At 45.9% G+C, this 22,899-nt stretch overlaps 1 protein-coding gene across 1 annotated transcript in view; it reads left to right on the forward strand.

Moving 5' to 3' along the window:
* LOC134608115 (1-aminocyclopropane-1-carboxylate synthase-like protein 1) overlaps positions 1–22,899 on the forward strand; it is a 56,616-nt gene that overhangs the window by 21,569 nt on the left and 12,148 nt on the right. The window contains exons 7-8 of the mRNA XM_063450757.1: positions 16,186–16,263; positions 17,031–17,131. Coding sequence (XP_063306827.1) covers positions 16,186–16,263; positions 17,031–17,131 — 179 coding nt within the window. The remainder of the gene's footprint in view (positions 1–16,185; positions 16,264–17,030; positions 17,132–22,899) is intronic.

Genomic DNA, 22,899 nt, shown 5'->3' on the forward strand with positions numbered 1-22,899 from the left:
TCTCTACCTCCGAAAGAGGTAGAGACTTAGCTGTTCATCCATCCGGACGGTCTGATTTCCCCCTTCCTCGCGGTCTATCCGGTCATGCAAAGCCGGCCGCGAGGGAGTGACTCCCTTTTATAGCATGACGTCCGGAACTCGATGTCAGGAAGCTAACCCGGAACGACCTGTCACTCAATTGCTTCAGGACCAATCAGGACGTCTCGGAGGCGTGTTTACTTATCTGAACAGGGCATTTAACAGTGCTTCTTTCATTAGCTCATTGCCCTGTCGTGGTTCTAGCTTGTTCTAGTCACTCAGTGCTCGTGTATTCTAGTTATCCCTTTTGGTTTTGACCCGGCTTGTTTGCTCTACTCTGCTTATCTCTGTTACCCTTGATTCGGCTTGTCTCTCGCTTACCTGTCTTCTGTTACCCTCGACCTCGGCTTGTCTTTGACCATTCCCTACTGTACTACTTACGTTAGTCCGGCCATTCTAAGGTCCGGTATACGTATCTGGCTACTGTTTGTACTCTGCGTGTTGGATCCCTGTCCCGATCCTGACATTACGACAGGGCCAATGGATCCTGCAAGTACAAACAGTCAGCTTGCTTCTCCTGATCCTAGGTTTGAAGCCATGGATCACAGAATGGATCAGATGGCGCTAGCGCTACAGGCGTTATTATCTCGTGCCAATAACCCACCAGAGGAGATACGTACTACTCCTATCTCTCCTGTAAGTTCAGGCCTAGAGGTAGCCACAGTAGGTGCTTCTTCTCGCATTACCCCACCAGTACGTTATGGTGGGGCTCCTGAGAAATGTCGTGGTTTTTTAAACCAAATTAGTATTCACTTTGAATTGCAACCTCGCTCCTATCCTACAGATAGGGCAAAGGTAGGATTTATTATCACCTTACTCATTGAGAAGGCTCTGAGATGGGCCAACCCACTATGGGAGAACGATAACCCGTTAGTATATAACTATAACGCATTTGTAGCTGCTTTTAGAAGAACGTTTGACCCTCCAGGTAGAAAGGTTAATGCAGCCAGATCACTGTTGCGCCTGAGACAGGAGAACCGAACACTTGTGGATTATGCACTAGAGTTCAGGTCTCTGGCGTCAGAGGTCAAGTGGAATGAGCAGGCGTATATGGATGTATTTTTGAATGGGCTATCAGATGTAATCCTTGACGAGGTTGCTACTAGAGAACTTCCTGAAAATTTAGAGGATTTAATTTCATTCATTTCTCGTATAGATGAACGTTTAAGAGAGAGACAGAACACTCGAGAGAGGAACCGGAGACCTTCCTTTAGGTTAGCCCCCGCATTTCCAAGCCCTGACTCCATGGTCTCTCTGCTTCCTGAACCTATGCAGATAGGCTATACCCGCCTCTCTGAGGAGGAGAGACAGCACAGGAGAAGGGAGGGGTTATGTATGTATTGTGGAGCCAGAGGTCATTTACTCTCGAACTGTTCTAACCGCCCGGGAAACGCTCGCACCTAAGTTTCTCTAGAGGACAGGCCTTGGGTGTTTCTATTTTGTCCTCTACTCCTAATTATAAAGATCACAGGCTTCTGCTACCAGTTTCCTTAACTTGGGAGAAGGAAGTAGTAAAGGCTATGGCATTGATAGATTCCGGAGCTGCTGAGAATTTTATCGACCAAGCCTTTGCCACTAAACACAATTTCCCATCCCAGTTAACGGAAACACCCTTGGCCGTTGAGGCCATAGATGGTAGACCACTACTGGACCCTGTTATCTTTCGTGAGACTATACCCATTAACTTAAATGTTGGTATCCTACATGTGGAGAATTTATCTCTTATGCTCATTTCGTCCCCTTCTGTTCCCATAGTTCTGGGGTATCCATGGTTGAAGAGACATAACCCTATTATCGATTGGGAATTAGGGGAGATACTCTCGTGGGGTCAGAGCTGCCAGGAGAGGTGTTTACGCAAGGTTTCTCCATTGGCTAATATTAACACACCTGGTAGTCCTACTCAGTCCACAGAAAGACAGATACCGTTCCTGTACCAAGACTTAAAGGCAGTATTCGACAAGAAGAATGCCGATTCTTTACCTCCACACAGGTCATTTGATTGTAAAATTAAGCTTCTACCTGGGACTATGCCCCCGAGGGGTAATGTATATCCTTTATCTGTTCAGGAGAACTCTGTTCTAGAGGAATATATTCGTGAGAATTTAGAGAAAGGATTCATTAGGAGGTCTTCTTCTCCTGCCGGGGCTGGGTTCTTTTTCGTTAAGAAAAAGGATGGCACGCTGAGACCTTGTATTGATTACCGAGGCTTGAATAAAATAACTATCAGAAATGCTTATCCTATCCCATTGATTACCGAGTTGTTTGATCGTCTTAAGGGCTCCAAAATCTTCACCAAGTTAGATCTCAGAGGGGCATATAATTTGGTGAGAATCCAGCATGGACACGAGTGGATGACGGCGTTCAATACCCGGTATGGCCACTATGAATACACAGTTATGCCGTTTGGACTTTGCAATGCTCCTGCAGTATTTCAAGATTTGATTAATGAGGTACTTAGGGAGTTTCAACATGATTGTGTTATTGTCTACCTGGACGACATACTGATACACTCTAGGGAGATTGAGACTCACCATAGACAAGTCAGAAAGGTATTACACAAACTTCTGCAACATGGCTTATACTGTAAATTGGAGAAATGCAGCTTTGATCAGTCTCAGATAGACTTTCTTGGTTACTTGATTTCTGGGGAAGGTTTTAAAATGGATCCTGACAAACTCCAATCTATTTTAGATTGGCCTTTGCCCAAAGGACTCAAGGCTATTCAGAGGTTTATTGGTTTTTCCAACTACTATAGGCGCTTCATTAAGGGATACTCTTCTATCATTGCGCCTATTACCAATATGACCAAACAAGGGGCTGATACTAGGACCTGGTCTACGGAGGCTCTTGTTGCTTTCAAGACTCTCAAAGAACTTTTTGCTTCTGCTCCCATTCTAGTCCACCCTGATACGACTCTGCTGTTCTTACTCGAGGTCGATGCTTCTGAGACGGGAGTTGGGGCTGTTCTGTCTCAAAGGTTAGGGGTGGACAAACCGTTACACCCTTGTGGGTTCTTCTCTAAGAAATTATCTGGGCCTGAAAGCAGATATGACATCGGCGACAGGGAACTGTTAGCGGTCATTAAGGCTTTAAAGGAGTGGAGACATTTACTAGAAGGGACATTACACCCTGTTACTATTTTAACGGATCATAAGAACTTGTCTTATATTGGGGAGGCTAAGCGCTTATCCGCCAGGCAGGCTCATTGGTCCTTGTTCCTCACTCACTTTAATTATGTACTTACTTATAGACCTGGGTCTAAGAACTCTAAAGCCGATGCTTTGTCTCGTCAATATGAACCGTTCACTATAACTGAACCAGTCCTTTCCTCCATAGTTCCTAAGGGTAATATCATCGCTAACACGAATCTCAGGATTCACTCTCCGTTGCTTGCCGAGATCATGAAATTTCAGCATCTTGCGCCCAAACAGACTCCTGGGGATCGACACTTCGTTCCTGCCACTCTCCAACTAGAAGTGTTACGCTGTTTCCACAACAGCAAGGTGGCTGGACATCCTGGCATTCGCAAGACGTATGCTCTGATCTCTAAAGATTTCTGGTGGCCTGAGTTACGTAAAGATATTAAAGAATTCATCGGGGCATGTGAGGTTTGTACCAAGACCAAGCAACCCCATTCGCTTCCATGCGGATTTCTGCACCCTTTAGAGGTTCCTGAAAAGCCATGGTCCTGTTTGGCTATGGACTTCATTGTTGATTTGCCTATCTCTAAAAAGCAGACTGTTATCCTCACTGTGGTGGACAGATTTACTAAGATGGCTCACTTCATTCCCTTACCTAAACTCCCATCTTCGCCCGAATTAGCGGAGATATTCGCTAGGGAGATTTTCCGTTTACATGGGATACCTTCCCAAATTGTATCTGACAGAGGTTCCCAATTTGTTTCCCGTTTTTGGAAATCCTTCTGCTCTCAACTAGGCATCAAATTGAATTTCTCTTCTGCCTACCATCCTCAGTCCAATGGAGCTGCTGAACGCACCAACCAAAAGGTTGAACAATATTTACGTTGTTTCGTTTCTGAACACCAGGACGATTGGGTCGGTTTGATTCCTTGGGCGGAGTTTGCACACAACAATCTCGTCTGTGATTCTACGCATTCTAGCTCCTTCTTCATGAATTATGGCTTTCATCCTTCCATTCTTCCTTCGGAGCCCTCTTCCCAAGGGGTACCGTCGGTGGATGTCCATGTTGCCAATTTAAGGAAGTTATGGGACCAGACTCGACAAATTCTTCTGCACAATTCTATGCTGGTTAAAAAACACGCTGACAAACGTAGAAGGGCAGCACCGGTGTTTGTTCCAGGCGATAGAGTATGGTTAAGTACTAGAAGCATTCGGTTAAAAGTGCCTTCCATGAAGTTCGCTCCTCGGTATATTGGACCTTACAGGGTACTGACTCAAATTAACCCAGTTGCGTATCGTCTAGCTTTGCCTAATGCCTTACGCATTCCTAACTCATTTCATGTTTCCTTGCTAAAACCACTAGTATGTAACAGATTCTCCTCCACGATCGCCCCTCCTCGCTCTCTTCAGGTGGAGGGTCAGGAGGAGTATGAAGTCAATTCCATCGTCGATTCTCGAATCTCCCGGGGGAGAGTACAATATCTGGTCGATTGGAAAGGATATGGTCCTGAGGAGAGAAGTTGGGTACCTCAGGAGGAGGTTCATGCTCCCGTCTCCGCAGGGCATTTCACTCTCGCTTCCCTTCTCGTCCTGGTGCCTTCCGCCCGGTGGGCGTATCTGAGAGGGGGGGTACTGTCAGGGTACCTGAGGTCTCTACCTCCGAAAGAGGTAGAGACTTAGCCGTTCATCCATCCGGACGGTCTGATTTCCCCCTTCCTCGCGGTCTATCCGGTCATGCAAAGCCGGCCGCGAGGGAGTGACTCCCTTTTATAGCATGACGTCCGGAACTCGACGTCAGGACGCTAACCCGGAACGACCTGTCACTCAATTGCTTCAGGACCAATCAGGACGTCTCGGAGGCGTGTTTACTTATCTGAACAGGGCATTTAACAGTGCTTCTTTCACTAGCTCATTGCCCTGTCGTGGTTCTAGCTTGTTCTAGTCACTCAGTGCTCGTGTATTCTAGTTATCCCTTTTGGTTTTGACCCGGCTTGTTTGCTCTACTCTGCTTATCTCTGTTACCCTTGATTCGGCTTGTCTCTCGCTTACCTGTCTTCTGTTACCCTCGACCTCGGCTTGTCTTTGACCATTCCCTACTGTACTACTTACGTTAGTCCGGCCATTCTAAGGTCCGGTATACGTATCTGGCTACTGTTTGTACTCTGCGTGTTGGATCCCTGTCCCGATCCTGACACCATGGACTTCGGTTTTTGTAGTCGTATGCATCCCGTAATTCTAGGGTTATTGGGGCATGGTCAGACCATGTGATGGTACCTATGTAGCATGCTGTTAATTGGTTGAGGAATGTGCCCTTTAGATAAAATCCGTCAATTCGCGAATAGGTGTTGTGCACCCGAGAGAAGAAAGTGTAGTCCCTCTCCCCCGTGTGATATTGTTGGTGCTGGGGTCTTATCTGCTAGTACGTTGTTAAGGTTGTGCCCGGGTCCCACTAGGCGGCCCATCTCTCCTTCCCTTAAACATCTCCCTTGGGTATGGGTTTGAGGCTCCTTATCAATTATCCCGGTGTGCAGTAGGTCCCTGCGTGTCCCCATCTTGTGGGGCGCTACCTTACCATGAGTCCCATGTTGCCATTCTTTGGGGTTAATTTTGGGGTCATGTTCCTGTCTGGTGGGGGGGGAATGGGGAAGGCGGGTGTGTGTGGGGGGGTAACAGTAATGCAACCATTATTCAGAACATTCGAATAAAACATTACATCAGAAATAACATATACATCATATACATTTGTGGTAGTGTCGATAAACATGTCCCTCTGAAGGGTCCGGCACAAGTTAGGCAGTGCCAGGTGGAGCGTGGTTATCGCTTGGTGTAGATATGTGTTGTGGTACTGGGTGAGCACGCTATGCCCGGTGTTCGCTGTCTTCCTAAGATGTGTGTGGCAGCTCTAGCGTGTCGTGCCATCAAGTGGGTGTAAGAGGTGTTCTTGGTGATTGAATGAGCAGGGGTAGTCTCCGCTGTAGGGATAATGCCATTATTTGGGCCTCTTTTTTTTGTGAATGGTCTGTCCTGTTAATGTTTTCGTCTCTCACATTTCCCTAGTGGGTGCTTGGCACGTCTATTTGCCACTTCTTCGCTACATAATTGTGAGATAAGGGTGAGTGTGTAGATATGTTTGTGTTTAGCGTGTGTGTGATTTATACTTGCAACATGTCCGCTATACTACTCCTTCTCGTGTCTAACTTAGACCACTTTTCAATTCTCAAGTCCGTACACCAGTTCATTTTTTGGGTCTCTTCCATTCTGGAGACAACCTGTTATGCATTGTAGTGGTCCTCCCATCTTGGGGTGCTGTGATGTTCCAGCTGCGTAGTATTTTGCGGCCTTCCGCCTCCGGGTTGTTGGCAGTTGTCACCGTACCTATTTTCCTGATCATGAGGCGTATCGGGTATCCCCATCTGTACTGGATGTTATTGCTGCGCAGTGCTTCTGTTATGTCCTTAAATTCTTTCCTCTTTTGCAGCGTGGCTGCTGACAGATCTGTAAATATATTCATGTGTCTGTATTTTTGCGGTGGGTCTTTACCCACTCTAGTGGCCTGTAGTATGGCCTCCTTCACGTGGAAGTAATGTAAGTGAATGAGCACATCCCTAGGAGTGTCTTGTGGTAGGAAAGTTGGTTTTTGGACTCTATGGTATCTGTCTATGAGGAATACCTCCGCAGGTAGATCAGGTGCTAGTGCTTTAAAATATTCTATGAGGTATACATGGAGGTCCTGCTGTTTCACCTCTTCCGGTATGCCCCGAATTCGCAGGTTTTGTCGCCTTGATCGATCCTCCAGGTCCATGACTTTACGCTGTGTCTGTTCCATGTGCTGCTGCAGGGTTTGCAATTGATCTGCCACTTCATTGTGTGCAGACGCTTGCTCCTCTATGCGCTGTTCAGCACACGCTGTCCTGTCCCCCAGCTCCTTTATATCTTTATGGAGCTCCTTCAGGGTACCTTGTATAGAAGCCAGAATTTTGCAGGACATTTCCTCGAGACAGCTTTGTAGGAAGTCCTGGGTCACAGGTAAGTTGTGGGGTCCGGGGGATCTTTGCAAAGGCAAGGTGTCATTCCCGCCGTCGCCATCTTGATCCGGGTCAGTCGGGGCCGTTCCACGCGGTGTCGAAGTCGTGCCGTAAAAAACCCGGCTCTGTCCGTCTTGTCGGCCTGCTTCTTTTGCTTCAGGCTTGCCATGCTGGAGGAGGAACCGAGGGCACTAATTAGCTGTTTTGTTAGCTTTTTTCTTTGCTTTTCGGGCTAGCGTTGTGTGGAGCTCAGGTTAGTGCGACCATCCGCGTTGCTCGCCAAGCCACGCCCCCTAATTTTTTGTTGTTTTGTTATGTCGTGTAGCAAAAACATATTCAAGTCCAACAGTGTAGTAATAAGTAACAAAAGTCAGGCAGTTCTGCACTGTAGACACCATTCAGTCTAGATAACAGGGTGCAGGGCCGCCATCAGAGGGTGACAACCATAACAGTTGTCACGGGCCCGGCGGCCCTGGGGGGCCCGGCCGCCCGGGCCCCACGTGTGGGGCCCATCGGGTGGCCGTTGTTTAGCGCGACCGGGCCCCTTTAAAAAAAAAAAGCAGCCGCAAGTGCTGCTGGGAGGAAGTAGTCACTTCCTCCCAGCTCACTCCGCGCGGGAGGAGCGCGCGCGCCCAGCCGTGAAGAGGGAGAGCCAGGCAGTGAAGAGGGAGCAGCGCCGACTCCTATCATCCCCAGCCACCCTCCTGCAAAGAAAAGGTAAGAGACAGGAGGGTGGCTGGAAAATGAGCTGTGTGTGTGTATGTATGTGTGTCTGTGTCTGTCTGTAAGTGTGTGTCTGTATGCATGTCTGTCTGTCTGTATGTGTATGTCTGTATGCATGTATGTCTATGTATGTATGTCTGTCTGGATGCATGCATGGCTGTCTGTATGTCTATGTCTGTCTGTCTGTATGCGTGTATGTCTGTCTGTATGCATGTATGTATGTATGTCTATGTATGTATGTCTGTATGCATGTATGTCTATGTATGTATGTATGTCTGTCTGTGTATGTCTATGTATGTCTGTGTGTATGTCTATGTATGTATGTCAAAGAAACAGCAACCTCAAAACCTCACCCTACTGATGTGAATATTTCTACTTTAAACATCATATCATAATGTTCCTGGACATATTAAAAACCTAACTTGTTTGTTGCCACTCATATTATGTATGTATGTCTGTGTGTCTGTATGCATGTATGTGTATGTCTGTCTGTCTGTATGCATGTCTGTCTGTGTATGTATGTCTGTATGCATGTATGTATATGTATGTATGTCTGTCTGGATGCATGCATGGCTGTCTGTATGTTTATGTCTGTCTTTCTGGATGCGTGTATGTCTGTCTGTATGCATGTATGTCTGTGTGTATGTATGTCTGTGTATGTATGTCTGTCTGTGTATGTATGTCTGTATGTCTATATGTCTATGTATGTATGTATGTCTGTCTGTATGTGTATGGCTGTATGCATGTATGTCTGTGTGTCTGTGTGTATGTATGCATGTGTGTGTATGTATGTATGTCTGTCTGTCTGTATGCATGTATGTCTGTCTGTATGCATGTATGTCTGTGTATGTATGTCTGTCTGGATGCATGCATGTCTGTCTGTATGTCTATGTCTGTCTGTCTGTATGCATGTATGTCTGTGTGTCTGGATGCATGTATGTGTATGTATGTCTGTCTGCATGCATGTATGTCTGTCCGTATGTCTATGTATGTATGTATGTCTGTATGCATGTATGTCTATGTATGTATGTCTGTATGCATGCATGTCTGTGTGTATGTCTGTATGTATGTCTGTGTGTATGTCTATGTATGTATGTATGTATGTATGGCTGGATGCATGTTTGTGTGTATGTCTGTATGTATGTCTGTGTGCATGTCTATGTCTGTCTGACTGCATGCATGTATGTATGTCTATGTATGTTTGTGTATGTCTGTATGCATACATGTATGTCTGTATGCATGTATGTCTGTATGTCATTATATATGTATATATGTATATATGTATGTCTGTATGTCAGTATGAATGTATGTCTGCATATCATTATGAACGTAGGTCTGTGTGTATCTGTGTATGGATGTCTGTATGCATGTATGTCTGTCAGTATGTCTGTATATATGCATGTATGTCAGTCTGTATGTATGTATGTATGTCTCTATGCCATTATGAATGTATGTCTGTGTATGTCTGTATGCCATTATGAATGTATGTGTGTATGGATGTCAGTGTCTGTATGTATGAATGTGTATGTATGTATGTATGTCGGTGTCTGTATGTATGTATGTGTCTTTATGTCCTCTTGCATGTGTGTCTGTATGTATGTTAGTATATGTCTGTCTGTCACTATGTATGCCTGTGTGTATGTCTCAGTATGTGTGTGTCAGTATTTATGCCTGTATGCGTGTATGTCTGTTTCAGTATGTGTGTCTGTTAGTATGAATCTGTGTCCTTTTGTATCAGTGTGTGCGTTTGTGTCTGTGTGTGGACCCAGTGGGCGGTATTTGGAGGCGGGCCCCAGGGGGCCCAGACCCTGAGCTGAGTTAGGGGCCCCAAAATTTCTGGTGGCGGCCCTGACAGGGTGTGCTGTGAGATTTTATGCTATATGAACTGAGGAATAGCGTTATTGTGCTTCTAGTGGGTCAGTGGGAGCAAAGTTAAACGTCAGGCATGCCATGTACTATATAAAAGTTGCGGTGGTAAGCAGTAACAAAGCGATACATCACGTGACATTTAAAATAGCACTTAATAGTAGTGTACAGGTTAGTATGGTTACGCACGTTATGGTACCTCATGACTAGTAAACACTTATATAACATATATGAGTCAGGTGTGACGGGTAACGCTTGGACGGGCTTGCTTAAGCTCAGTTTAAATGGTAAGAAGCATGCTAGCCCAGGCACTCCCTTATTTGCTTTTATGGGTATGTATAGGTACATGTTAATTGTGTGCAGGAGTGTATTGTGGTATTAGATTAGCTCTGCAAGAACAACAATGTTGCCCAAGCTATAAGATTAGTCATATGGCTAAGATTTGTCTCACAAGGTAAACTTAAAGTAAACAGCACGTCTATGTGGTGCGACATACCAGGAGAAAACAGTGCAATTATAACGTAGGCTGCGTTAAAGGCAATAATTATAGTGAAACATAGTGTTTCATCGTTCGCAAGTAGGATATAGAGAAATTTCGCAAAGTTCGCAAGTAGGATATAGAGAAATTACAAAAAAATAAAAAAGATAGTGAGAGGAGAGAGTTAGAAATCGCTGCGTGTCCACAAATCAGTCCCGTTCAGCCCATGCCGGTTCGCGGCAGTTTGTCATCAGGGATGGGAACAGGGCCGGACTGGGAACTAAAAGCAGCCCTGGAAAAAATTCTATACCAGCCCAACAATGCGCCGCGGCAGCACAGGCGAAAATGCATCACCCCCAAACACACACACAAAAAATGCATCACCGCCAAACACACACAAAAAATGCATCTTCGCTTGTTTTCTTGTGTTTCTTATTCCCTCTTTTGATTTTTTTTTTTTACTCGTTTAGTGTATCTTGTCTCTAATTTTTCTCCTGTCTCTTAGAACCCCCCTTATGTGTCTTTTAACTCCCTCGTGTATCTTTTACTTCATCCCAGCCTGTGTGTCTCTTTTTACCCTTCTCCAGCCCTCTGTATGTCTCTTCCCCATCGCCTTTTGTGTGTGTCTATGTCCCCCCCAGCAAACCTTCTGTGTGTCTCTTTGTTTTCCCCAGTCCCTCTGTGTGCATATTTTTCCCCCAGCCCAGCTTTGTCCCCCACAAACCTTTTGTATGTCTCTTTGTCCCCCAGCAAACCTTCTGTGTGTCTCTTTGCCTTCCCCCAGTCCCTTTGTGTGCCTCTTTCTTCCCGCAGACCCTCTGTGTGCCTCTTTCACCCTCTGTCTCTTTCTCCCCCCTCCGCCTGTTTCTCTCTCTTCCTCCTCTGTCTCTTTCTCCTCCTCCGTCTCTTTCTTCCCCCTCCCCCTCCCCCTGCCTCTTTCTTCCTCCTCTGTCTCTTTCTCTCCCTTCCTCCTGTGTCTCTCTCTTACCCCTCTTTCTCCCCCACTACCCCTCTGTCTCATTCTCCCCTGTGTCTCTTTACCCCCCTCCCCCTGTGTCTCTCTCTTACCCCTCTTTCTAACTCTCCCTCCTCTGTCTCTTTCCCTCCCTTCCTCCTGTGTCTCTCTCTTTCCCCTCTTTCTCCCTCACTCCCCTTCTGTCTCTCTCTTACCCCTCTTTCTCCCTCACTCCCCTTCTGTCTCTCTCTTCCCCCTCTTTCTCCCCTACTAGCTCTCTGTATCACTCTCCCCTGGGTCTCTCTTCTCCACCTCCCACTATTTCTCTCCTTCACCCACTGAGACTGACCTTGTCTGAAATCGGATCTAGAACGGCAGGGACAGCAATGTGATGTTGTCTCTCTCTCTCCATCATGCTCCCATGCGGTTCCCACAATTCCCTGCATGGACACATCATAGAGTAATTACTACTCTATGGTGTGGCTGTGCTGGGAATTGTGGGAACCGCATGGGAGCATGGTAGTTAGCTCCGCCCCCATCCTCATTCCTCCAATGCTTACTGACAGCTGCACGCCTGTCAGTATCCGTGAGTGTGCCGCCAGACCCAGTGGCGGATCCAGAGCCTGATCTCGGGAGGGGCACTTATAGATTATTTTAAAAAAAAATAATCCTGGCACAATAACCACTACAGCTCAGTGTAGTAGTTATGGTGCCAGTAGTGCCAGGATCCCACCCCAGAGTAAGTAGTCATACCGTTTAAGAACAGTTTGACAACTTACCTGGGGTCTGCTGGGATATAGGGCATAGGAGAAGTGGTGTGTGTTAGGGGTGAAGTGTGTGTGTGAACGGTGCAGTGTGTGTGTGAGCGGTGAAGTGAGTGTGAGTGCGTATGGGCGGCAGTGTGTGTTAGGGGGCAGTGTGTGTGAGGGTGGCAATGTGTGTATGGGGCACTGTATGTCAGTGTGGAGCAGTGTGTGTATGGGGGGGCACTGTGTGTATAGGGGGGTCGTGTGTGTGTGTGGGGCAATGTGTGTATGGGGGGCAGCAGTGTGTGGGGGCAATGTGTGTATGGGGGGCAGCAGTGTGTGTAGGGCACTGTATGTGTCTGTGTGTGTATGGGTGTGCAGTGTGTGCAGGGCAGTGTGTGTAGTGTGTGTATGGGGGCAGTGTTTGTGGGGCGGTGTGTATGGGGGCAGTGTGTGTATGGGGGCAGTGTGTGTGTATGGGGGCAGTGTGTGTATGGGGACAGTGTGTGTATGGGGACAGTGTGTGTATGGGGACAGTGTGTGTATGGGGGCAGTGTTTGTGTGTATGGGGGCAGTGTTTGTGTGTATGGGGGCAGTGTTTGTGTGTATGGGGGCAGTGTGTGTATGGGGACAGTGTTTGTGTGTATGTGGGGACAGTGTGTGTATGGGGGCAGTGTGTGTATGGGGACAGTGTTTGTGTGTATGTGGGGACAGTGTGTGTATGTGGGGGCAGTGTGTGTATGTGGGGGCAGTGTGTGTATGTGGGGACAGTGTGACCCCCCCTCACCTCCCCTAATACACAGTTGACCTACCCCTCCCCAATACACATTTGACCTCCCCAATACACAGTTGACCTACCCCTCCCCAATACACATTTGACCTCCCCCAATACACAGTTGACCTACCCCTCCCCCAATACACATTTGACCTCCCCTAATACACAGTTGACCCCCCTCCCCCAATACACATTTGACCTCCCCTAATACACAGTTGACCCCCCTCCCCTAATACAGAGTTGACCCCCCCTCCCCTCATACACATTTTACCTCCCCCCTCCCCTCATACACATTTTACCTCCCCCCTCCCCTCCCCTCATACACAGTTGACCCCCCTCCTCTCCCCTAATACACATTTGACCTCCCCCCCTCCCAATACACATTTGACCTCCCCTAATACACAGTTGACCCCCCTCCCCTAATACACAGTTGACCCCCCTCCCCTAATACACAGTTGACCCCCCTCCCCTCATACACATTTTACCTCCCCCCCTCCCCTCATACACATTTTACCTCCCCCCTCCCCTCATACACATTTTACCTCCCCCTCCCCTCCCCTCCCCTGATACACAGTTGATCCCCCTCCCCCAATACACATTTGACCTCCCCTCCCCTCATACACATTTTACCTCCCCCCTTCCCCTTCTCTCCCCTCCCCTCCCCTCATACACATTTTACCTCCCCCCCTCCCCTCCTCTCCTCTCCCCTCATACACAGTTGACCCCCCTCCCCTAATACACAAAAAATATGTAAATTAAGAAATCCTTCAAAAAAAAGAAATGGTAATAGTTCATTTTTGCCAATTAATAAAATTGTGAACAGAGGACAAAATTGAAATGAAACCAATATTTGGTGTAAATATCTTTTGCCTTCAAAATTATATCAAATTTTGTAGATACAGTTTTGAAGAGTCAGGAGTTTTGTTGATGTTTATTAAGCCTTCCAAATGATTCAGTACTGTTAGAAAAAGTACAAAAGTCATTTATATTCTGTGGAATTGAATCATTTGGGAAGCTTGGTAAATGGAGGACATAGTCAGGTGCATATTTAAACCATTATACCAAAAAGGTTTTATTAACCTAATTCAAGCATTGTTTGCTCCAAATTTGTCTGTTCAAGGAAAGGAGGCTATCTTAGTGGATTAGTTGAGGAAGGAAGTGAGCTTAGGTCGAATGGCTGGCCCCTTTTCCCACCTGCCGTTTGACAACTTGCAGGTATCCCCTCTGGGTTTGGTCCCTAAAAAAGAACTGGGCACCTATAGGTTCATCCGGACTGTTTTCATCTTCTGGGTTGCCAGTTTCAAGGTAACTTCTTTTTTGACATGTCTCCCCAAGGGTTGTTCTATTTCATGTTCTTATTTTAAGTTGTTTAGTTTCTTTCTAAGATGGGACGTGTCGGGTAGCCTCTTTCTCCTTCACTATCTTGACGACTTCTTGTTCTCTTGGATTCTCCGGCCTGCCTATCCTTGTTAGGTCAATTTTGGGAGGTTATGTTTGATTTAGGTGTTCCCATTGCGTAAGATAAAAGGGAAGGCCCTAGCACGGTTATCTCCTTTTTGGGAATTGAAATCGATTTCGGTCTGACGTGAGTTTCGTCTTCTGGAGGATAAATTGCGGGTATTGTCGTCCATGGTAGATTTGGTTTGGTGTTCCCGAAAGGTTCAGCTTAGGCAACTTCAATCTCTCCTGGGACACTTGAATTTTGCATGGCATGTCATGCCTATGGGTAGGGTATTTAGCCAGCGGCTCCCTGGCGGGTATTTGGCTCCACTTCACTTCATTCGTATAACACAATGGTTAATGGCGGATTTGGGTGTGTAGAGCAAATTTTTGTCAGGATATAATACCTATAGCTATTTCATTTGAATAACTGGTCACCTATTTATTTAATGGGCAGCTCGTCGGGTAGAGCAATGACCGTACAGCAGGAATCTGGGGTTCTCTCATGGCCAGGATAGGGTAAAATAGGGCGGGATAAGGGGCCTCAGATGGCATCAGATTTACCCGGAATGCGTAGCCCTCTGGCGTTTTGTTTCTGGCCCTGTGATACTGCTTATAGCGTTGGGGGTAATGACTTGGGGATGGGTCGTACCGTGCACTTAATCCACGCATGTAAACACGATTTGGCGTACTGCTTTGCATTGTTTACCAGCTTGGTGTTAATTTGGTCGGAGGTGGTTTGCCCGTCCCTGTTGGCAATCCTTAGCTAATGCTAAGGCCCTGGACCGATCTCGTCGTCTGCTCAACATGACGATATCCAGATTTGTTCGTAGTTTAGAGGGCCTGGTGATTCTTTGTGTTGAGCTGGAGGGCGACAATCGTGACGTGATGGTGAATGATGGGGTTCACCTCAACCTCATTGGACTGGATATTTTTAATGTGTGTTTCTAAACTGTGGTTAAAAAAACGCTTGCTTCGAGGGGATGCAGCTTTTCCCCAGTTTAGCGTTCAGGCTGCGATGGCGGGTCTTCCTGCACCAGCAAGTTATGTAAGGACACTGCCCGGACGGGCATGGGGAGTCGCAGCCTGATTTGGTGGATCACGAATGACAGGCTGAAGAGGCTCTGGTTAAAAAGTTATGTCTGCTGGGTCAAACCAGCAGCTGACAGTGGTTGTTTGCCGGTTGTCGGAAAATAAAGCTGTGGTCGTTATCCTTGCCCACTAATATGGCGTTTGTGTTATTTATTGGGGGAAGGGACAACGGAAAAATTTTATTAAGGTATCAGCAGTCATGCCTTTTCTGGCAGCGTTTACATTAAAGCCTAGGAATACCTCCACTAGACACTCCTCAGATGGCTACTAGAGGTGCTATTTGGAGCAGTGTGCAGCACTGCCATTCAGTGTCTCCACCCTCTGCATGCAGAAAGTGAATTTTCCTCATAGAGATGCATTGATTTAATGCATTTCTGTGAGGAGATGCTGATTGGCCAGGGCTGTGTTTGGCTTGTGCTGGCTCTGCCCCTGAAATGAAAGCACTGCGATTGGCTAAGATCACCTCTTCTGATGATGTCTGCCACATAGGCAGATCAGGGGCACAGACAGCACCAGCAGACTGCAATAAAAGTATAATTTTACTATATTTAGGGGTGGGGAGGGGGGAACAGGGCTAGACAGTGATTTTAACACGATAGGGTCAGTAATACATGTTTGTGTATTTGTCCCTATAGTGTTCCTTTAAGTGAAAAATTATAGCTGTGTAGATTTAGATTTGTGTTTTGTTAACTGATAAATACATTTAAAATAAATTTATTTTTGAAAGCATTCTTACTTTACAGAATTTTTTCACACCAGCTAAAACTCTTGCACAGTAGTATGTTTGTTTATATGTGTGTGTGTTGTTTTTAAGTTCTTTCTTCAATCTTATTGTTTTTACAATTAATTTTTTTTTTTTTTTGGAAGGTAACAGAGACCGAAAACTATCCATTTCAATTAACAATAAAGAAGTTGGAAGATGCCATGGAAGAAGGAAAGAAAGAGGTAACTATATTTCTTTCTTATATACCACTTTATTTAGTTTAATGAATATATTTATGAGGCTAACAAACTCAGGCACCCACTCCAAAAATATTGCATTATTGGAAAGCTTAGCTCATCACGGATAACTATGACCCAACAAGCAGAATTCAATTAAACAGTAAGAAATATACTTTCACAGGAAAAAGTAGTAATTCTGGACCTTGGAGTAGCTGGACTAAACGCAAAACAGTCATATAGGGCAAGCCAAGGTCAGGAGAACCGTAGATTAACAAGAAAACTAGTCCAGGACGATGGGAGAATGATCAAGGACAAGCCAAGGTCATATAAGCCAAAGATATACAAGGATAACATGCTAACATTCTCTTTATGATTCAGCTTGTTATTCCTATAGAAGTTTGTCACCTCCCTGTGGTTCTGTGTTCCAATTTCCATATTGACTATTTTCTCGACTTGTTTTTCTCGACTTGTTTTATTGTATATTCTAAAGTACATAAAAACACGTTCTCTGCAAAAATGTAAAAAACTTGATTGCAAAAAAAAAAGAAATTAGAATCGAACATTCATTATTGCAAGTTTTTGGTCAAAAGTTTGTTTATACATACCTCCAGAAATGTTTGTAACCCTTTGAGTGCCAAAAGTTAAGATTGTGAACCAAATGCATAAAACAAACTTCTCGATTTTCTATTTTTATATAATTTTTTAGAATCTGATAGAAAGTTCTACTTCTTGCTCACTACTTGATTTTACAATGTTGTGTTTTGATTTAGGGTATCCCCATCAAAGCACTGATATTGATCAATCCCCAGAATCCTTTAGGTGAAATTTATTCTAAAGAATTCCTGGTCGAATGTCTTGATTTTGGACAAAGGTTTGTGTATTCTAAACTCTATAACAGAAAAACCCGACTTATTGATTATCACATATGCAATTTTATCCTTTTTTTTTTTTTTTTTTTTACGAAGAATATAAAGTATATAAAAACAAAACATGGCAAAACTCTATTTTTAAGAAGAAAACTGAGATGTTAACATGGAGAAATTTAGACCTGTTCTGTGAGTTTTCTATATCTAAATGGGGGGAAGGGGGGAAGGACTGTGTCGTTAAGTGGTAAAAGGGATGATATATACATTTTAGAGCATGTGCTGCTAATTTATCAGCTGTACATACAGAGACAGATATAATAAAATACAGTAATCTTGTGTTCCATCCCAGCTCTTATTAGAAGCCGCACAGGTTTAATCACTACTTCTGGGCTATCTCTGCTGATGGCAGAAGACAAGACCTTTTATTGCACAACCATAAATACACTACTTATCACTGTAGATGTCATTTGAAACACATTCCTGCAAATACTGGTTCCTGACATTCACAGCTAACACAGTATCCTCTATTGGTAGAAATCCACATCATGCTTTAAATATCATATAATTTTTTTTAATAGTAAATTATAAAATACTTTCTCTAACTTTGACCCCAAAATCTGTTGCGCATCTACAACTGCCAAAAAACACCTGTGCTAAATAGTTTCTAAATTTTGTCCTGAGTTATTTTTTGTATTTTATATTTTTGCATGTTGTAGGACATTGCTGTTTCAAAATATGTATTTTTAAAATTTATCAATAGTAACATTGTAACACTGTTAGCTGTCATAAATTCAAGGATTTTACTATTACCATGACGTAAAGTCATGATTTTATTAATGACACGGAGGCGAGTATTATGCTGCACTCTTTCTTTATTTCCCTCAGCAGCAAAGAAAAAACTTTATAAATATAACAGTAGTAACATTAACAGTCTTAGGTGTATTCTTCCTAGTAACAGGAACAGCCAATCAGGAACAGCCAATCAGGTTCCACTTCTCCAGCATAATAGGCTCTGTCAGCCAATCCTGTTCCTCTTTATTTGCAGTCCCGAAGTAGTAAAGTGTCCAACCGAACATGAAACTGTACAGGAAGGAGTTTTCCCTTTCGATGTAGGGTAGATTAGGCTGTAAAAGAGGAGAAATATGGTAATACCTTAGCATCAAACTGGGTGTATGCATAATCATAGGTATTTGAGCTAGTGTTTGGTCAATGTTTGTCCAAGGGGATATTATTTAATCTGTAGATACTGGTGAACGTATAGATAAAGACTATCATAGTGAAGACCCACCTGGTTGCAAGTATAACTGTAATTTAATAGTCTGTTAAAATGACTTACCGTAGGTCAACTTACCCAATTCCCGTCTACCTTTCCACCGTCGCCGGGTGGGAGGGAGGGATAATACTCGCCTCCGTGTCATTAATAAAATCATGACTTTACGTCATGGTAATAGTAAAATCCTTGAATTTTATTAAGACACGGAGGCTCCTATTATGCTGGTTTAAAGCTGAGAAACTACCGTTCCTGCGAAGTGTTGTATTGGTTTGAAGTAGAAATCACGGAAAGTGGTTTCTGAGGACCAGTCGGCCGCTTTCAAAATGTCTTCCAGGTGACAACCCATGGAAGAGGCCTTGGAAGCCATTGCTCCTCTTATGGAGTGAGGAGAAAATATGGAGGTGTCAATTCCTGCCGTAGTCATGATCCATTTGACCCAGCGGGCCAGGGTTGTGGTAGACACCGGTAGGTGTGGTCTTTGGAAAGAGATGAAGAGTTCATGTTTATTTGGGTCCCGCAACGTCATGGTGCGCATTTCGTAGAGTTGTAGGCATTTAACCGGGCATAAGAGAGGTTTGTCAGGAAAGGCTGGGTATGTCACTCTCTTTGTCGAGCTTTTTGTTCTCCGTGATATATCAAAAGTGACCCCTTCTGGCGTATAGGACCGTGCGGTGATGTCTAACGCTCTAACGTCTGAGACCCTTTTGCAGGATATGAGGCATAGGAGCATGACCAGTTTTGCCGACAGTTGTTTCAAAGATAGTGATGCGTTATCCAGCCAAGATTCGAGGAAAAGTAGGATAATGGAGACGTCCCATAGCACTGAATAGCGTGGTAGCGGGGGTCGTGCGAATCTGATGCCGCGTATGAGTCGGCATACCAGTGGGTGGCGTCCTATCGGTGCGCCATTGATGCCTTGGTGTGCGGCCGAAATGGCCGATCTGTAGAGGTTCACCGTACGGTATGCTTTGCCGTTTTCAAATAATGAAGTTAAGAACTGCAGGATCGAATTCAGAGGAGCCGATATGGGATCCAAGTTCCGTTCCATGCTCCAATCGTGCCATTTGCTCCAAGCAGATTTATAAGCTTGTCTCGTGCCGGGTGCCCATGCGCTCTCGAGAAGTTGGAGAGTTGATTCCGAAACCCCTTCGATTGAGTAGGGTTCCCGGAAACCAGCCATGCCGTGAGATGTAGTAGTTGTTGTTGAATCAGGGGGTGAGGGGACCCGTCCGGGTCTTGGAGCAGGTAGTCGAAGCATGGGAGCGTGCGGGGTATGTCTACCGCCATTTCCAGCAGAGAAGGAAACCATGGTTGAGACGGCCATAATGGTGCCACGAGCACTGTCGTTCCCCTCTGTTGCCGTAGATGTATTAGGCATCGGGGAATCAATGCAAAAGGAGGAAACGCGTAGTTCGTTGTGTAGGACCAGTCTTGGGTAAAGGCATCTGTTGCCAGTGCTTCTGGGTCCGGTTTCCAACTGAAAAACCTGGGGAGTTGCTTGTTCAAACGGGAGGCGAACAAGTCTTTGTCCAGAGGTCCCCATAGGGATTGGATGTCTTGAAAGACCCTGGGGTTCAGGTGCCAGTCGCTGGAATCCCTGAGGTGTCTTGAGTACCAATCCGCCGTTGTATTGCAGAGTCCCGGAATGTACTCCGCTGTGACCGAGATACCCTGTGCCAGGCAGAATTGCCAAAAGTCTCGTGCCAGATTCGCCAAGACCTTGGACTTCGTGCCGCCCAAGTGATTTATATAACGGACTGCTGATATGTTGTCCATTTTCAATAGAATGGCACATCGGGCTTGAGTCGTTGAGAAACTGCGGATTGCAAAAGAACCGGCTAGGAGTTCTAGGCAATTGATGTGAAGCGTTGATTCCACTTCGGACCATCTGCCACCTGTAGAGATATTGCCACAGCGTGCACCCCAACCGTGCAAGCTCGCATCGGATTCTATTACTATGTCTGGTGCGGTGCCGAAGATGGCCCGGCCATTCCATGCTTCCATATGGGAGAGCCACCATCTGAGTTCTGTTTTTGCCTCTGTGTCCAGAGAGATCATGTCCGTGTATGAAGACCCGTCTCTCAGATGAGAGGCTTGTAGGCGCTGTAATGCTCGATAATGTAGAGGGCCCGGGAAGATGGCCTGAATGGAGGCCGCCAAGAGGCCAATCACTCTCGCCAATTGCTTTAGGGAGATTAGGGGAATCTTCAGAGTGCGTCTGATCTCCTTCTTTATGGTGGCCAATTTCGCAGTCGACAAGTGTAGTGTCTGTAGAGTAGAGTTCACTACGAGGCCCAAAAACTCTATCTGTCGTGTAGGGGTCAGGATGGACTTTTTCTGATTGATAAGAAAGCCCAGGTTCTGTAAAAGATTCTGTGTCCACGTCAGATGGGTCCTGATAATGTGGTTGGACTGACCCATGATGAGGATGTCGTCTAAGTAGATTATGAGACGAACCCCTCGACTTCGAAGTAGAGCCACCACGGGTTTCAAGAGCTTGGTGAAACACCATGGGGCTGAGGAGAGACCGAATGGGAGACAGGCGAATCTCCATTTTCTTCCTTGCCATATGAATTGGAGGAAGTCTTGGTGCTGACGTGTGATTGGTATTGTGAGGTAGGCGTCCTGGAGGTCTAACTTGACCATCCAGTCTGACGGTTGTAGAAGATCTCGGAGGCAGTGTATGCCTTCCATTTTGAAATGGTTGTAGGCAACAAAAGTGTTGAGCTGTTTCAAATTGATCACTGGGCGGACGCCGCCGCCTTTCTTGGCAACTAAAAATAGGTTGCTCACATAGCCTGGGGTAGTCATAGGGATCTCTAAGATGGCCTGTTTGTGTGCCAATTCCAAGACCTCCTTGGATATAAGGGAGGCGTCTTGTTGGGAGAACAGCATTCCCTGTGGCGGGGAGATTTGTACTGGGAGGGACAGGAACTCTAAGGCATACCCTCTTACCGTATTCAATACCCAGGCATCTGATGAAATGTGTGACCATACATGGAAAAAATGTCGGAGTCTGCCCCCCACTGCCCCTAGGGAAGAAGGAAGTGTGAGAGGACTTACCATAAGGTCGTCTGCTTGGTCTGGTACCACGTGATCCACGAGCAACCCATGGCCGCCCACGTTGTGGGAAGAAGGCCGGGGTGTTACGGTGCTCTGTGAAGGAGGTTTGTCCAGTGTAGGAGCCTCGGTTCTGTCGGAATGAACCCCTGTTAACACGGCCGGACAGATGGCTCCTGGCTCTTCCGGCCCCACCAAAAACCTTAGGGTGGAAAACTCTGCGCATATTCGATTGCGCTTTGTCTAGGGCAGTAAAGGTATGTACAAAGGAGCCAAGCTCCTTGACAAAATTGTCTCCGAACAGGAGACCACGGGCCTGGGTGCCCGGCTCGGTAATAGCCATAATCACCAATTTGGGCTCTATCTTTAATAAGATCGCCTTGCGACGTTCTGTGGCCATCGCACAGTTGGCATTGCCGATCAGGCAAATTACTCTTTGAATCCAACCACTTATGGCGGAACGATCTAATTCTTGGTCGTTTTCGACCATATCAAAAATTTTGGTTGCTGGGCCCAATATATCCAATAATTTATCCTGGCAATTGCGCAGGGAGAAATCAAGGCCCTTATTAGGCTTCCAGCCAGTCTTGCCCAGGAATTGGACGATTTTAGGGTCTACTGCAGGTGTTCTGCAGGCCTCGTCCGGGACGGTAGGGCGTGGGCATTCTGCCCGTAGCTTATTGCGTGTTGCCTTATTTAAAGGCTTGCGAGTTCTTGATGCAACGTATTTGGCCACATGGGCCGAAGGGGACCAGTCTGCTGACCTTGGATGACGCAGGTCATCGGGATCGAACATAGGTTCCCCATAGGGGTCAACTAAATTGTTTGCATCGTCTGGGACCTTAAGCTCCATGTCAAATGATTCAGATGGAGGCGTATTATGGTCTCTGGGGCCATGGTCTTCTACCATATCATCGGATTCGGGATCTGATGGATCCTCTGTATCCATGCAGGTTTCCTCTTCAATCTCGCTGAGATCTGACTCAGAGTCTATTTGGGCTTTTGCCCGTTTCCATAATCTAGCCGATTTTGCCTGGCTAGTGGCTCTTTTGCGCGGTGGTATATTAGGCGCGCCATCTGTGACAGGTTTATAGCTGTCCATCTGTGAGATTGAAGAGTGTTTGGTTTTTGCCGTGGCCTTGCGGCCAGAGTGAGGTAGTAAAGGGGCTACCACTGGCAAGGTCTGGGCAACTGTCGGCTGAGCCGACTTCTGTGCCTCAAGCAGAGCCTGTGAAAGAGTCTGCGAGAAAGATTCAGACATCAGTCCCATGGCCGATGTGAGGGCCTTTGTCATAACATGGGACATAGTGTCGTCAATCAGAGACTGCATATCAGCAGTGGGAATAAAATCAGCGGGGTTAGCCGCTCCAAATTCAGATACCCCTGTGGGTGTTTTTACACTCCCTGGTTTAGTGACAAGGGACCCAGAAGGGGTGGGTA

The sequence above is a fragment of the Pelobates fuscus genome, chromosome 4 (genome assembly GCF_036172605.1).
Source record: "Pelobates fuscus isolate aPelFus1 chromosome 4, aPelFus1.pri, whole genome shotgun sequence".
Lineage (NCBI taxonomy): Eukaryota > Metazoa > Chordata > Amphibia > Anura > Pelobatidae > Pelobates > Pelobates fuscus.